We start from the raw sequence: 17,639 nt of genomic DNA on the forward strand, positions 1-17,639 counted from the left end.
GTGTTTACTCGGCCTGTTGCGAGTTAGCTCCCTAAGATTAGCTTCAATGTCAAGTGCTCTGGCCCCGGGAATACACTTAATTGTGGCTGGTTTGCTAAGCTTTATGTTTCGGGTGATGGAATCCCCTATGACTAAGGTGTGGTGCCCGGTAGACTGGGGTGTAGGACTAGCTAAAGGGCTAAATCTATTATACGTCTCAACCGGTTCACCATTACCTTTAGGCCGCTTAGGTCTGCTATAAACTGGGCTAGTTAGCTCGGTACAGCTAACGCTAGCAGATGTGTTCGCAACATCTAAAGTTACGAGATTACGGCCCTCTAGCAGAGCCAGCACCAATGAGAACAGTGTACGAAGCGCAGGGAGCCATATTTACGGTATTTTCTGTCACCGAGTGAAGTTCTTGCTGTCTTCAGGGAAGTGGTCGCGATATGCGGGCGCAGATTCCTTCAGACCGACGCCGCCTTTCTCCGCGCTAGTTTTGTTTGCTTAGCAGCTAGTTAGCTGAGGGAGGGGTGGTGAGACCGAGATCGGGTGATTTGCAAGTTAAATAAGACTACCAAGTATGTTTGGGAAGTACAAACCCCGTTTCCATATGAGTTGGAAAATTGTGTTAGATGTAAATATAAACGGAATACAATGATTTGCAAATACTTTTCAACCCATATTCAATTGAATGCACTACAAAGACAAGATATTTGATGTTCAAACTCATAAACTTTATTTATTTTTTTGCAAATAATAATTAATTTAGAATTTCATGGCTGCAACACGTGCCTAAGTAGTTGGTAAAGGGCATGTTCACCACTGTGTTACAACACAATTTCTTTTAACAACACTCAATAAACGATTGGGAACTGAGGAAACTAATTGTTGAAGCTTTGAAAGTGGAATTCTTTCCCATTCTTGTTTTTTGTAGAACTTCAGTCGTTCAACAGTACGGGGTCTCCGCTGTCGTATTTTACGCTTCATAATGCACCACATATTTTCGATGGGCGACAGGTCTGGACTGCAGGCGAGCCAGGAAAGTACCCGCACTCTTTTTTTACGAAGCCACGCTGTTGTAACACGTGCTGAATGTGGCTTGGCATTGTCTTGCTGAAATAAGCAGGGGCGTCCATGAAAAAGACGGCGCTTAGATGGCAGCATATGTTGTTCCAAAACCTGTATGTACCTTTCAGCATTAATGGTGCCTTCACAGATGTGTAAGTTACCCATGCCTTGGGCACTAATGCACCCCCATCCCATCACAGATGCTGGCTTTTGAACTTTGCGTCGATAACAGTCTTGATGGTTCGCTTCCCCTTTGGTCCGGATGACACAATGTCGAATATTTCCAAAAACAATTTGAAATGTGGACTCGTCAGACCACAGAACACTTTTCCACCTTGCATCAGTCCATCTTAGATGATCTCGGGCCCAGAGAAGCCGGCGGCGTTTCTGGATGTTGTTCATAAATGGCTTTCGCTTTGTATAGTACAGCTTTAACATGCACTTACAGATGTAGCGACAAACTGTATTTAGTGACAGTGGTTTTCTGAAGTGTTCCTGAGCCCATGTGGTGATATCCTTTAGAGATTGATGTCGGTTTTTGATACAGTGCCGTCTGAGGGATCGAAGGTCACGGTCATTCAATGTTGGTTTCCGGCCATGCCGCTTACGTGGAGTGATTTCTCCAGATTCTCTGAACTTTTTGATGATATTATGGACCGTAGATGTTGAAATCCCTAAATTTCTTGCAATTGCACTTTGAGAAACGTTGCTCTTAAACTGTTTGACTATTTGCTCATGCAGTTGTGGACAAAGGGGTGTACCTCGTCCCATCCTTTCTTGTGAAAGACTGAGCATTTTTTGGGAAGCTGTTTTTATACAATCATGGCACCCACCTGTTCATTCCTCAACTTTATCAGTATTTATTGCCACCTTTCTCAACTTCTTTGTCATGTGTTGCTGGTATCAAATTCTATAGTTAATCATTATTTGCAAAAAAAAAAATGGTTATCAATTTGAACACCAAATATGTTGTCTTTGTAGCATATTCAACTGAATATGGGTTGAAAATTATTCACAAATCATTGTATTCCGTTTATATTTACATCTAGCACAATTTCCCAACTCATATGGAAACAGGCTTTGTAGTAAAGAAAGCTGTAAAACAATTAAAAGCACACAGATAGAACAATACTTAGCTTTTTTGCAACAGCAACAGCGAGCAGTCACTCCAAGACCAGTGTCACGTGACTTTGTTTATTCTATTTTCAAGGTACTCAAAGCGCTTTGACACTACTTCCACATGCACCCATTCACACACACTGGTGGTGGGAGCTGTCATGCAACACATCAAGAGCAAAGGTGAAGTGTCTTGCTCAAGGACACAATGGACGTGACTAGGATGGCAGCAGTTGGGGATCGAACCAGAAAACCTCAGGTTGCTGGCACAGCCACTCTACCAATAGAGCCACACCGTCCATTTTGACAATAAAAGGACATTTGTGTTAAAACATCAGTCTTTTTCAAAGTTAAATTAAATTCTGCAAGCAAGTAATATATGGCAATTATTTGCATTAATCTAATTTCCAAACTGTGATTTATCCAATTTTAAAGATGAATCATTGGACAGCACAAATAGTCTATACTCAATATTCAAGATGGTTTACGGTAAGAAGGGGATTCACAGGTCTCCATTCGTCGCGATTTACCTAACATATGAAAGGTGACAATTTGGGGGGTTGCACTATCCACTTTATCCGATGGCAGCTGTGTGTTAAATATCTCAAAATGTGTTTTGTGGCAATTCCAACTTTGACCACACAGTGGTTGCTATGTAAACACTTTCCATCATTTTTAGCAGACCGCATTGCTAAATTATTAACCCCCACCTTCCTCTCACACAAGATCCACCCAGGAGTGGGGCTATGTAAATTCCCCCTTACTTTGGGTTATGATCCAGGAGCAGTTTGTAGGCTTATGAAGCCATAACAGTCATTTTGACAACATTATGTTTTGTACACTGAACATTTACAAAAATGCAAGGTCATTGTGAAGGAAACAGCGTAAAGTGTCAAGAAATAAAAACATAATGTGCATCCGGTCAACAGATAAACAATCCAGCTGGAATATAGTTAAATGAAGGGTGAACATTAAATGTCAAACTGGGATGATTTTTGTAAAAACAGTTATATTTACCTTTTATTGACACAAGTGAGGCACAGACTGAGGATCACAGCTACATTAAAACATCTCAGTGTATTTACAGTATTTTATTCAACAGTATATATTTATACAAGTTACACTTGTATAAAACAGCCACAAAAGACTCAAACTAGTTGAATCGTAGTGTTGTATGTATGTCCTTTGCACTGGCGACTGTCCCTTCAGTAATCCAACAGGGGGGTGGAAACTTCCAGAATGTCTTTTTTGTCCAAGTTTGGGCTTCTTTTCATCCTGTTGTGTTTCATGTTAAAAATACTCAACAAATTCAGTCCGCTGGGAATCTTATTTCCACGAGTTGAAAGAATTGGGTCACTGGGATGCTTTGGCTTTTAGCTGGGATACAGTGCTTCTGACATGACCCTTCATGCTCACTGGTCACTTTGAATGTCCAGCTGGCCATAGAAAGGCTCAAAGTCTTCACCAGGTCATACTTTTTAAACCACTGGATGCACAGATACCTCTAAGGCAAATACAATAAATAGTTTTGGCAAATATACTCTTACCAACGTGCATCTAATGAACTGTTTAGTACAAAACAAACTTTTGATTGAAGCCAACTTCACATCTGCTCTTGTGTAATAACTGCTTGAGTATAAACTGGAATGCAGTGAATTCAAATCCTAAATTGCTTTCTCGCAACTCTTGGCACGTTACACCTTTGGCATCTGAAAGGGACACAGTGGGCTTTCATTTGGAAGGTCAATTGATGTCAGAGACATCAACAAAGACAAAATTAGGCAGGTTGTTTTTAATTCTTGTGTTTTACCCCTGAGACCACTCATAAATACAATAAGCATTTGTGTTTCTCAGCAGTGCCAATATTATGGTCATTGGGTTTAGTTTTATTACCCACTTTGCCACAATGCCAACAATAGAATTGACACAGCTTTTGTGTTCTAAAGATTGAAATAGGCTCTTGCGTTACGCCGCTTGCGTACTCCGATGGTGTCTTGGTTCGTTTAGAGCAGGTCTATTCAACTGGCGGTGTGGGGGCAAAATCTGGTCCAGCAGTAACACCAGACATGGGAATTTTTTTTGCAGCTACAGCACTTTTGTTGTATAGAGAACTTGGAACAGTGTAAGCATATTGGCAAATCCTCGCATTGACATTTTAACAATCTAAAAGCCAGGAATTTTACCTAACAGGGCTATCCTGAAATTTGTAACTCAGAAACAAGAAATAACCCAAAAACAAAATTTCAGTACGGAGGATGCTGGTTTTCATAATAGTGAAGGGAGAAATCCGGCTGCCTGGTCTTTAAATAGAGTTCTGAAAATGTTGCGTCCGGAGCAATTTAGTTGAATAGCCCCTGGTTTACAGCATTTGTTTACTTGCAAATCTCTTCCAATAGACTAGAGGGCAGTCTTTTTCTGAAGTGGTTAACCACAACCCTTGTTATTAGGGGTGTTCAAAAAATTGATTCACATCCAAATTATTAGTGATTAGCGATTATTAGTTATTCCAATTCGAAATCGATTCATATATTTTCCAAAATAGATTAAAAAAACAAAAGAAAAAAATAATATTTTTATGCTATTTGTCTTTCTGTGTGGAGTGGACTCCCTGTGACTGTGTGGGTTCCCTTCGGCTACTCCGGCTTCCTGCCACTTCCAAAGACGTGCACCTGGGGATAGGTTGATTGGCAACACTAAATTGGCTCTAGTGTGTGAATGTGAGTGTGAATGTTGTCTGTCCATCTGTGTTGGCCCTGCGATGAGAGGGTGACTTGTCCAGGGTGTACCTCGCCCTCTGCCTGAATGCAGCTGAGATAGGCTCCTGCACCCATGTGACCCCGAAAGGGACAAGCGGTAGAAAATGACCGGATGGATGATTAACATTGTGTGACTTTTGTAAATATCATTATAAATAAACTACAAAAACAAGTTTTTTAGGTCAACACTGTGCCTATTAAGTCGTACTTCAGCAGCCAAGAGGAGCTTTTGTAACTTTCAACCTGTTTTTGAAAATGTTTTATTATTGTAATATATTTGTAGCAAAAAATATATTATGAAAATTGTGTTTAATTCAAAATCAAACAGCCCAACATTTAATTTAATCATGAGGTACCTAAAGATTCCCACCTCTACTAGCTAAGCTTTGTTGTACAGACCATGTCTCCTTGTACGAACGGGGCGGGCTGATCAATCTCCATGCTCATTCAGTCAGCAATCCAATGCTGTCATAAACTGTGCTACTTTTTGTGTGTTTCAGCCTTTTTACAGCATTTTCTCAATACAACTTCACTGAAAGCAATGGACAAGCGTTGTGTGGTAAACAATGGCGACCGAAGCTCGATTCTTTTTAGAGGTGCACTTACGAGGCTTTGGATGGGGAGGAGCGAGTTGGCGTCAATAATGCAAGCTACGTGACACTAGAGCATAATTCTGCCTCAACAGCTCTACGGATAGAACACCATAGACTTTCAACAAACTTTTTAAGATGCTAAATGACATTTTCATGCATTCAATAATCTGAGAATAGCCTGGTTGGTAGGGCTGTGAATCTTTGGGTGTCCCACGATTCGATTCAATATCGATTCTTGGGGTCACGATTCGATTCAAAATCTTTTTTTTTTTTCAATTCAACACGATTCTCGATTCAAAAACGATTTTTTCTCGATTCAAAACGATTCTCTATTCATTCAATACATAGGGTTTCAGCAGGATCTACCCCAGTCTGCTGACATGCAAGCAGAGTAGTAGATTTTTGTAAAAAGCTTTTATAATTGTAAAGGACAATGTTTTATCAACTTATTGCAATAATGTAAATGTGTTTTTAAACTATTAAATGACCCAAAAATATGACTGATTTTATCTTTGTGAAAATATTGGACACAGTGTGTTGTCAGGCTTATGAGATGCGATGCAAGTGTAAGCCACTGTGATACTATTGTTCTTTTTTTTTTTTTTTTAAATGTCTAATGATAATGTCAATGAGGGATTTTTAATCACTGCTATGTTAAAATTGTAACTAATCTTGATACTGTTGTTGATAATATTCATTTTTGTTTCACTACTTTTGGTTTGTTCTGTGTCGTGTTTGTGTCTACTCTCAATTGCTCTGTTTATTGCAGTTCTGAGTGTTGCTGGGTCGGGTTTGGTTTTGGAATTGGATTGCATTGTTATGGTATTGCTGTGAATTGTTTTGTTGGATTGATTAATTAAAATAATAATAATAATAAATAAATAAATAAATAATTTAAAAAAAATGGATTTTTTAAAAATGAGAATCGATTCTGAATCGCACAACGAGAGAATCGCGATTCGAATTCGAATCGATTTTTTCCCACACCCCTAGTGGTTGGAGTCAAATATTCTACTTATCAAAATGGTTTTTGGTTGTGTTGGTAAACTTGTGCTACGGATTAAAACAAGACTGTTTTGTTTTTGTGATATTATTACAAGAATTGCAGATCAACTGATCAACTCAAAACAAATTCCTTTGTTGTGTACGTTGATGGTTAGGCGATATTGTCTAAGCAAGGTTGTCGCTCCTCTTGCTGCGCCACACCACCAGTGCAATCATAAACAAAGTGAGGAAAACGGGAATCAGGATGAGGATGGTTAGTGTGTTATCTGGAGGATCCACCCACGCCACCTGTTCCATGGTGCAGTTGGAGAAAAAGTGCTTGTGTATGCGGATGATGTAGCTCTCCACCAGTGGATTGGGCCAGTAGCAGTGCACGGTAAGTGATTTGGTCTCAGTGCAGAGGGTGAAGAGATGGTACTCGCTGTGGAGGCAGAAAAGGGAGGGATTAGAAGAAAATCACTGATCTCACTTTTAGAAGTAGTCTTAGGAGGCAACTTCTTTTTTTGCCTAATTTCCAGCCTTGAGGCAAGAGAGCATCAGACTAATTTCGATATGAGTTTTTGGCATACGTGGACACTGTCATTTATTACGATGTTTCGACATGAAGCTTTCTAATACACAACTAATTAACAGCCCTTTTAGTTACTGAGGGCATCAGAGTTTCAGCAAATAATCCATCACTTTGTTATGGAATGTTTTGCTTTTTACTCCCTTTTTTGTCCCGCAGCTCTCCTGTGTTGCATCAAAACATTCAGAGGGTATTCAGGGACTTTATGAAGGTTTGAATTTTAGGATTTCAGGGTTTTATGCTGCAGAGTCCGATCATCCATGAGTGAGATCGGTCGATACCAATACCGAGCACAACTAGAGTCTTAACCGTAAATGTTTCAATGTATTTATGGTGAATGCAATTGAGACTTTGACAAAGTCAACACAAAATTTTAAATCGTTATTTATTCTCTTGTATTACCTACACTTGTTTGATTAAAACAAAGTAAATGGTACACAATAACCAAAAGTAAAAACTAGTATATACTACTCCAGTGGTTCTCAAACTTTTTTTCACAAAGTATCATGTCAGAAAACACTTGGCTCGCCAAAAACCGCCATAATGACCAACATTAAAATGCAGTAGCGTAAACAAGGCAGTGGTTTTATTTAACAAGTATATTTAGTATTCTGGACACTGTAACATTACACACAGTTTAAACAGTAACACTGTGTTTGAATATTTAATTAAGTGACTCTTTGGTGTACCACTAGAGTTTGAGAATACCCGTAATACTCATTTACCGTATTTTCAGGACTATAAGCTTCACTAACGGCCATAATGATTTGTATTCAACAAATAGTTTTCATGTAACACCGACAGAGACGCTGACAAGGTGGACTATTGTTGATTGTATTCCGCCATCTTTTGGGTGAGTTCGCTCACTGCACGTGCTGTGGGTTGAAAATGTATAAAAAACAAAAAATATAAATGCAACACTTTTGTGTTTGCTCTCATATTTCATGAGTTGAATTCAAAGATGTAAAACATTTACTATACACACAAAAGACCTATTCTTTTTAAATGTTGTTCACAAATCTGTCTAAACTGTGTGCTGTGTGTTAGTGAGCATTTCTTCTTTGCCAAGTTAATCCATCCCACCTTACAGTCGTGCCATTGCCTCACGCAGTGCAACACATTTCCTTCGCATAGAGTTGATCAGGTTGTTAATTTGTGGCCTGTGGAATGTGTGTCTATTCCTCTTCAGTGGCTGTGCAAGTTGCTGAATATTGGCAGGAACTGGAACATGCTGTCGTATACGCAGATCAACAGCATCCCGAACATGCTCAATGGGTGACATGTCCGGTGAGTATGCTGGCCATGCAAAAACTTGGATGTTTTCAGCTTCCAGAAATGTTTTACAGATCTTTGCAACATGGGGTCGTGCATTGTTATACTGCAACATGAGGTGATTGTCTAGGATGAATGGTTTCAGGACCTTGTCACGGTATCTTTGTGCATTCAAAATGCCATCAATAAAATACACTTGCGCTCGTTGTCCATAACATACGTACCATAACCCCATCCCCACCATGGGCCACCCCACCCCCACAGTGGGTCACACAATTTACAATGTTGATATCAGCAAACCGCTCTCCCACACGACGCCACACACGCTGTCTGCCATCTTACCTGAACAGTGAAAACCGTGATTCTTCCATGATTCTCCAACGTTCCAGACGCCATCGAATGTGAGCATTTATTTGCCCATTTATGTCAGTTACAAGGACAAACTGCAGTAAGGTCGAGACCCCGATGAGGATGACGAGTCTGCAGATGAGTTTCCCTGAGAAGGTTTCTCACAGTTTGGGAGAAATTATATGATTATGTAAAACAATTGTTGCAGCATCCAGCTGGTCTCAGATGATCATGGAGGTGGACCTGCTGGATGTGGAGGTCCTGGGCTAGTCTGGCTACACGTGGTCTGTGGTTGTGAGACCACTTGGATGTACTGCCCAATTCTCTGACACGCCTTTGGAGATGGCTTTTGGTAGAGAAATAATAATAATGGATTCGATTTTATATCGCCTTTTCTATTATTAGATACTCAAAGCGCTCACAGAGAAGTGAGAACCCATCATTCATTCACACATTCAATTTAAAGGCAATATCTCTGGTGGACATTTCTTCAGTCATCATACCATCTGCCCGCTCCCTCAAAACTTGCGACATCTGTGGCATTGTGCTATGTAATAAAACTGCACATTTCAGATAGGCCTATTCATATAGGCACACCTGTGCAATAATCATGCTGTTTAATCAGCATCTTGATATGCCACACCTATGAGGTGGGATGGATTATCTTGGCAAAGAAGAAATGCTCACTAACTCAGGTTTAGATAGATTTGTGAACAATATTTCATAGGATTAGGTATTTTGTGTATATAGCTTTTGAGTTCAACTCATGAAAAATGGGAGCAAAAACAAAAGTGGTGCATTTATTTTTTTCTTTGTGTACTTCCTATTTGATGCCTTGAACCGGAAGTATATTCTGTTTTGTCACTATTTGTCCATTACGTTTCTGCTCAAAAAGGTTCTTCATTTATCACTCCAAGCAATGTTTGTAAGTATTACAATATAACTGGACCAAGTCACACTTATTAAACCGTTAAATGTGTGATGTCTGCAGGAATGTTTTCATGCATGTTCGTACGTGCTATCGTAATGTAATCAAGCTAACGTCATTAGCAATAACAACTAAGCTGACATGTTTCTGTTAGTTTTTCTCTTTGAATGTTTTCATTCAACCAGGTCATTGTAATCTCAGGGCATTTAATCGATCGCAATTGGACTGTTTGGCCTGTCTTAGAAGACGTTTGGCCTCTCATCCGGCCGGGTAGGCTTCATCAGTTCATACTCATAGACTTAGATTGGTCAGATCTAGTCTTAGACTTAGATTGGTCTGATCTAGTATTATTAACTGATAATAAATAGCATTCTTTTTGTGTTATTTCAGTTTTGTAAATTCACAAAAACGTCACTGTGGAGTTATTGAGTCTGTTTAGCTGATTGGAGACCTAGCTTTGCATTTAGTGGGTCCATGATGATGACTTCTGTTTTTTGTTTGATCAGCCATTTTACTGCCAAGTTACAGACACCGTTTGGAAACAATTAAGGTATGTAAATAAACATTCACAAAATCTTTTGTACCGGTATATATCTGTGGCTTATAGTCCAATGCGCCTATTATATATATATATATATATATATATATATTTTTTTCTTCTAACATTTGCTGGGTGCGGCTTAAATACCGGTGCACTTTGTCCCCCAGAAAATATGGTAGTTTACTCTTTCTTTTTTATTACGTACAATTGTTTGATAAAAAACAAAGTCAGTAGTACACGATAATTAGACAAAAGTAAAAATTAATATCTGCTATTCATTTAAATCATTTGGTTTTTGCCGTTAAAGTCCTGTTGTGGTGCTACTTGATCGGAACATCCCTAACTTAATTCTTAGTGTTGTTTAAAGCTATCTTAGCGGTTAGCTCATCAATTAGCATGCATGCTCCTGGCTTGCTCTCGGAGTGTAAAATGTTTAGCCTTGTCCTCCAGTGATAATGGTACATGTCTGATAATCATACTTAAGATACTAAGGAATACACTGTATTTGCTGTAATGGAAGTGAAATGTATTAGCTTTGGGAAGCGGCTCCACAGTGCTGCTTGTCAGCTGGGGGAGTAAAAATAAATAGTGTCAGCCACAGGGGATCGGCGTTTGTGATCGGCATTAAAAGGCATTAATCGGCAGTGGCGATCAAAAGCTTTTTCACTGATGGCCGATGGATCAGCACATTTTCATATTCATTAAAGTTGAATTTTATCAATCCATGTATCCTAATCCCTCTTCCTTGAGCCTGAATTGTTTCTAATCTTGTTCACCAGTGGTTTAGGTATATTAGCAGATCAGTGCAACACTCTGACGTCATGCAGCAGGCCTTACTGGAAGGCTGCTGGTGTGTGATGAAAAAATAACAATGATCACATGTTTGCCATTAAATCAAGTGATCGCTGTATAACTAATAGGCCACGCAGAATACATTTCTCACTTTCTCAACTTGAAAACAATAGCAATGAAAGTGTGTCCACTTTTTAAAAAAGTATTGTATTAAGGGATGCTGCACAGTATAAAGTTAAAGTACCACTGATAGTCACACACACACTAGGTGTGGTCAAATTACTCTCTGCATTTGAGCCATCCCCTTGTTCCACCACCTGGGAGGTGAGGGGAGCAGTGAGCAGCAGCAGTGGCCGCACTCGGGAATCATTTTGGTGATTTAACCCCCAATTTCAACCCTTGATGCTGAGTGCCAAGCAGGGAGGTAATGGGTCCCATTTTTATAGTCTTTGGTATGACTCGGTACAGATCTCAGGACGGACACTCTAACCACATATATATAATTCACAGAACAGTGAATTCTAAACACTGACGGAAAACTACATCATTAATGTCAATTTCAGCTATATTATTTTAAATGTGGCTTTTAATACTGGAAGTCCCTTGACTCTCAGGGCCCCCCTGACAACTTACCGCCCCGCCCCACTATTTGAGAAGCACTGGGCTAGCACTAGGTCGCTAGCTAGCTTAAATGCTAATGTTAGAATACATGAATACAAGACATACTGTCTCCCTTTTAAGAAATGTCATACCCCAATCTAAACCTGTATAAACACATCGCTATATGAGCAACTAAGCTTTTTTAATTGTGCACATTTGTCAAAATGTAAAAACAAAAATATATATTTTTTAAACCCTATAGGTAAGTGTGAGTGACAGAGAGAAAAGCTCTAACACGTTTGGGTTGAGGAATCATTTCACACCACCTGTTGGTTTGCATGTATAAATCTTGAGACCAAGACTATGAAAAATATATAATATATCATATTTAAATAATGTATCAACAATATTTTACATATTTCTGCCATTTTTCTGAGTCTTTTCCGGCCTCATTCTTCATTTAAAATCCCACTTAACTCTTTGAAATACTTTTGGGCTAAAATGTGCATACCAAACACATGTCTAAACAACTAACATGGGTTAATATATAATATTTATTTGAGGAATACCAAGCACTTTAGTGGTGTGAAACGACTTACACACTGTAAATGTTTAAAAAACAACAACAACTATTAACGGCCAACATGGCCGCTGACATATGGGCTGTCAAACCCCATCGACCGCCAATTGCCACATGAATGTTAGCCCTCTGACGTCAAGCTGTCCCCATTGTTTTGAAGGAGCTTTGCTTAAGTGCTGGAAATCAAATAAACTCCGCTGCCTGTAGGAGATAAATTGTGTGTCTGTTGTATATAGATATACTTATGCCACAGGGCACAGACAAAGGCACCAGATGCCAGCGCTAAGAGAAGTGTTTTGCTTCCTATCCAGTCTGACCTCGGCATTGGTGGGTTAATAAACAAGAAGAAACTCTTGTTTTAGTACATGATAGTGTAGCAATTGGACTTTAATTGTCTGAACTATGGGAACATTAAAGAGCTATTTCATTAATATTGAGCAAATCTAAATAAAGTATTTATTATAACTCCAAAACAGAGAAGGTACATTATACATGAAAAGGCATTAAACTACTCTTGTAGACGTTCTTATATTTAATACATAACAAATATGCTTCCCAACTGTCCTCCATGTGTATTTTATTAGCTTTGTGGGCTCCAAAGCACTTGACCTGCTTCCTGTGTGGCTTGAACAACACACGTAGCCTGTTGTAAGACACTACTGAGTTTGTATAGCCCGTTACAATGTCAATTATTCATGTTTGTTCTTTGGTTTGCACTATGTAAAACAGAATGCATTTACTGTGGAACCACTAAACTGCAAATGATTTGCTACTTGCTAAGATTAAAACATTTATTTCTAGAAATTTCCCTAGTTTTAAGAGCAATTTACTTATTTTTAGTCATTAACTTTACATCATAATCTCAATTTTAGCATGAATATGTTGTCTATTTTAGTTTAAAAAATTAAAAAGTGATAACATAATAAATAATTGAAATACGATAATTTAGTTTTCCCCAAATATAAAATCATGTTTGAAGATTTTGTAACATCCCGAGGATGCTTTCTTTAAGAATTGCAAGTTCAATAATGCTTGTTTTCAGAATAAAATACACATGTATTATCTTAAACATTTCCAGATATACAAATCTTAACTTAGGATGTCTTAACAATTAAAATGATTTAACTTCATGGACAGATCATTTTGCTAGTTGTTAGTATTTTTTCCTAAAATCTATTTTTTTTCATCTTACATTTTGTCAGCTCTTTTTTGTAGCGTAAAGTTGAACTCTGATTTGGTTATATTTAGATACATGCATACATCTAGTAGGACATTAAAACACAATACACTTAGCATAGCATTGGTCGCATATCAACAATAAAAAGATATTGAGTTGCATCTAAAATCTCTGATACACACTACTTGTGCAAAGCTGGCATGCCAGTTAACAGTGAAATGTCCTCCAATAAATACACAAGTTTAATATTTTCTTGTAATTCAGTGAAGTCATTTACAAAAAAGGGTAAACATTGTGGCCTGTACTGTAGGCTCCTCGGAGCTAGCAGTAACACAACTACTGAGCACACATTATCACACAAGCCAGACATATGTGTCTTTCATTGAACAATATTGCAGGCACAGATACAAAGTCCCAAAAGCAATAGCCCATTACAAATTATCCAGTAACAAGCGTGTGCGCACCACCTACTCAGTGGCCTAGTGGTTAGAGTGTCCGTCCTGAGATCGGTAGGGTTGGGAGTTCAAATCCCGGCCGAGTCATACCAAAGACTATAAAAATGGGACCCATTACCTCCCTGCTTGGCACTCAGCATCAAGGGTTGGAATTGGGTGTTAAATCACCAAAATGATTCCCGGGCGCAGCCACCGCTGCTGCCCACTGCTCCCCTCACCTCCCAGGGGGTGATCAAGGGTGATGGGTCAAATGCAGAGAATAATTTCGCCACACCTAGTGTGTGTGTGACAATCATTGGTACTTTAACTTTAACTTTAACTTTAACTTACTGCGTCATGAGCTTTACTTTATGAATTATTGTGGTCATTAGGTGACGCTAAAAAATATTTCTCTACTTCAATTTAAAGACAGGGCAAGTCTGTCATAAGATTAGTGTTTTCATGTTCTCTGAGTAATTTCACTTGATCAAGCCTTTTCTAACATTTCAGACTACAAAATATTAAAAGTATGTACTATGATTTGTGCTGATGTATCGGATTAATATCTTTATCTGTTTCGTATTGGAAGTGAAAAAGTTGTATCCGGAGTCAGGACGCTCCTAACTGTTACGCAGTTGTAAAAAGAAGTTACCTACTGGTACTATAAACACAGTTATAAAAATGTTAATCCACTTTTTCCGCATAACTTTTGGTGTACATTCTTCTTCTTTCCTCTTGTTCGTTAATGTGGCTCAATAGTTTATCAATAAATGTCGCCAAAAAGCCAAAGAACAAGCTCAATTGTATTATTTCTTGTTAATTATTTGTGGGATTTCATTAATGTATTAATGCTTTTGAACGTGTGTGTGTTCCTTGAAAAGGTGGTGCCCGTTGAGTAGGAATGGGCAACTTTCACAATTAAACCAATGCAGTACCGCTAGTGCTGACTTACCGGTATCGATTACTAGTTTAGTAATCGATACTGGTACGCAGCGGTACCAATTTTTGGTACTTTTGTGTGTGTTCAAATGTGTAAAAAAATTTTTTTTGTAAATTAATGTGACATCTGATAGCGAAAGTAGTTTGCAACTGGGCAGCTGTTGAATGTGTTCACTAAGTTTTGTTAATAAAGCTATGTGTCATATTCCCTCCAAAAAAAAAAACCGTCCATTGCTCTGGACATTTATGTTTTGCATGACAGGGCTATGTTTTACACTGAAATGTGTAACTCTGAAAAAAAGAAATGTCCACTGTAGAGAAAGTTGGTTTTCAGAAGGGTAATTATATGACACCATACAGGACAGTGTATTTGAGAAGTCTGAAACACATTTGCTTCTGCACAAATTATGAAAATAATGTATGAGAATAATAAACTCCCTGCTAGTGGAAATTCATTAGGCAAGAGCAGCATAGTTGCATTAGTGGCTGCCATGAATATAGTATAGCATCTGGCCCACACGGGTGCCAGACATGTTTACGTTATCTCAAGGGGGGATAAGGCGGCACCACAGCTCCTGGCATAAAGACTTCCTACTCCAGAAGTCACAGTCTCAGTGCAGTAAATCAATTAAACATTAATGAAAGAGGTAAATGATTGATATAGGCAAGCAGAAAGTTTAAGTCTATCCATCCATCCATCCAATGTGTGATACTAAAACCTGAAGTCAATTTGACTGCGCACCAAATAACCTGCAGGGTAGTTGTAGTCATTTGTCAAAGGGAGAGGAAGTTCCCCAGGGGTCACTACTTGTTTAAATGTGAGCCTCAGAGCCTCCCTTACCACCCTTGTCCCCCCTGTTCAAGACCCACTCTGTTTATTTGCCTTTCTCCCAGACCCTGCACTGTCAATAAACCTGGATTATATTCCTTCTAGAAGATTCTTGTAAGATTAAACACATGTTGGTGACTCGGTTTATGTGCTTTTTTCTTTTAGTTAATACGGTTGCTTAATAACCCACCATAGTCCCAAATAATGTTGTACCTTACAGTAATAGTTCAATCAACGTAAACAAGACCCCAAAAGTGTTTCCAGAGTGTCAATGAACACAGCACACTACTACTAATCTAGATCTGGCCCGCCACTGCAACTTGTCCTTTAATGTGTCCCTCCACATCATTTTATGTGTCCCGCCTCATCATTTGACGTGTGCAGCCACATCATTTTAGGTGTGCCGCCACATAATTTTTTACGTGTCCCGCCCGCCACATAATTTTACCTGGCCAGCCACAATATTTGATGTACCCTACCACATCATTTATGTGGCCAGCTTCATCATTTTACATGGCCTGTGACATCATTTTACAAAGCCCGCCACATCTTTTACTTGTCCTGTTACATTTTTCAACTTGTCCTGCCACAATATTTTTACACGTCCCGCCACATCATTTTACGTGTCTTCCCACGTCATTTTACGTGAACTGCCACATCATTTTTTTACAAGTCCTAACACATCATTGTACGTGTCCTCACCACATATTTTTTATGTGGCCCGCCACATAATTTTACATGGCCCGCCACATAATTTTTTACAAATCCTAACACATCAATTTACGTGTCCTTACCACATCATTTTATATGTGGCCTGCAACATAATTTTACATGTCCTGCCACATGATTACATGGCCCGCCATGTCATTTGACGTGTCCTGCCACATCTTTTTAATTTCCCGCAACATAATTTTTTACATGTTTTCGCCACATCACGTGTCCGCCAAGTCATTTTTTTTCGTGTTCCGCCACATCATTTTATGTGCCCTACCACATCATTTTTTTACATGGCCAGCCACATCATTTTACATGGCCTGCCACGCAAGTGCTAAAATGCTTTTCACCTTGGCTTACGATTTCAAAGCAAGTTATCCATTAATCTTTTTGTAAAATACCTATTAATTAAAAACAGTTGCCTATGCCAATTGTGTAACAAGGCTATTATATGGTTATATTCCTATTTATATATATTGTTAAAAGTGTCCCTCTGAGGACGGCTAAAATTAGGATGTGGCCTTCAATAAATATGTGTTTGATACCCCAGGTCTAGCCAAGGGGAGTAATGCCTGTTCTCAGCAATTTGCCAGCACTTTGATATAAAAGGTGAGACATTCTACTGAATTCTACTGAACTATTCCAAAAATGATTGTGTGATTGTCTCCTATGTAATTGCACTCTGGAGAAATGTACTTACTTACGAATAAAGTCAAAGAGTTTTCTTTCAAAATCATTCATCGTTATTACCCTGTAAAGACTGTGATGGTCAGATACAAGAAGGACATTGATGTAACCAGAGATGATCCAGAGGCTATTTACCACCTATTTTGGACTTGTGAAAGCTTTACTATGGCAGGGCATCTGTCGTTTCATCTTGGACAATATTTATGTCAAATTTGTGCTCCGTCTTGAAGATGTGCTATTTGGATGTACACTGTATGAGGAAAAAACTTGAAAAGGAATTTTACCTTTGTAACCTCATTATATTATTGGTTACGTTTTATATTCATAAATGTAAGGTTTTTAATACCCAACCTGTTTTTTGTGCCTTTAAAAAGAGTTAGAACTTTACTTTAAAACGCTATCTACCTCTAGCAACCAAAAAGCTGTGAAAACTATAATACTATGCTCCAAATGTATAATATTTACGTAAATAAAAAGTATATGAAAAAAATACAAATAAAAAAAACAAAAATAAATAATTGTTCTGTGGCCGAAGTCATGAAATGTTTGGCGAAATAATCAGTTGTATTACCAAATTCTTGCTGTGGTGGTGAGGGAGTCGAAGCTGTCTTCCCCTCGCTTCGACGAATTCTGCCCATTGCGGTGGCGTGTCGAAGCCGCGAGGATGGCTCTCGCCTACGGCTAAGCAACATCCAAGTGTGTGGATTATA

The 17,639-nt window shown here is 38.7% G+C and overlaps 1 protein-coding gene across 5 annotated transcripts in view; it reads right to left on the reverse strand.

Moving 5' to 3' along the window:
* LOC133609761 (receptor activity-modifying protein 3-like) overlaps window positions 1-17,639 on the reverse strand; it is a 156,712-nt gene that overhangs the window by 33,190 nt on the left and 105,883 nt on the right. For 3 of the 5 annotated variants that reach the window (XM_061965656.2, XM_061965659.2, XM_072913475.1), the window contains one exon: window positions 2,116-6,941. In XM_061965656.2, coding sequence (XP_061821640.2) covers window positions 6,686-6,941 — 256 coding nt within the window. In that variant the 3' untranslated portion in view covers window positions 2,116-6,685. Of the gene's footprint in view, window positions 1-2,115; window positions 6,942-17,639 lie in introns of those variants that run through there. The other 2 variants (XM_061965658.2, XM_061965657.2) reach the window with 1 other exon arrangement.

Source organism: Nerophis lumbriciformis, linkage group LG07 (genome assembly GCF_033978685.3).
Source record: "Nerophis lumbriciformis linkage group LG07, RoL_Nlum_v2.1, whole genome shotgun sequence".
Classification (NCBI taxonomy): domain Eukaryota; kingdom Metazoa; phylum Chordata; class Actinopteri; order Syngnathiformes; family Syngnathidae; genus Nerophis; species Nerophis lumbriciformis.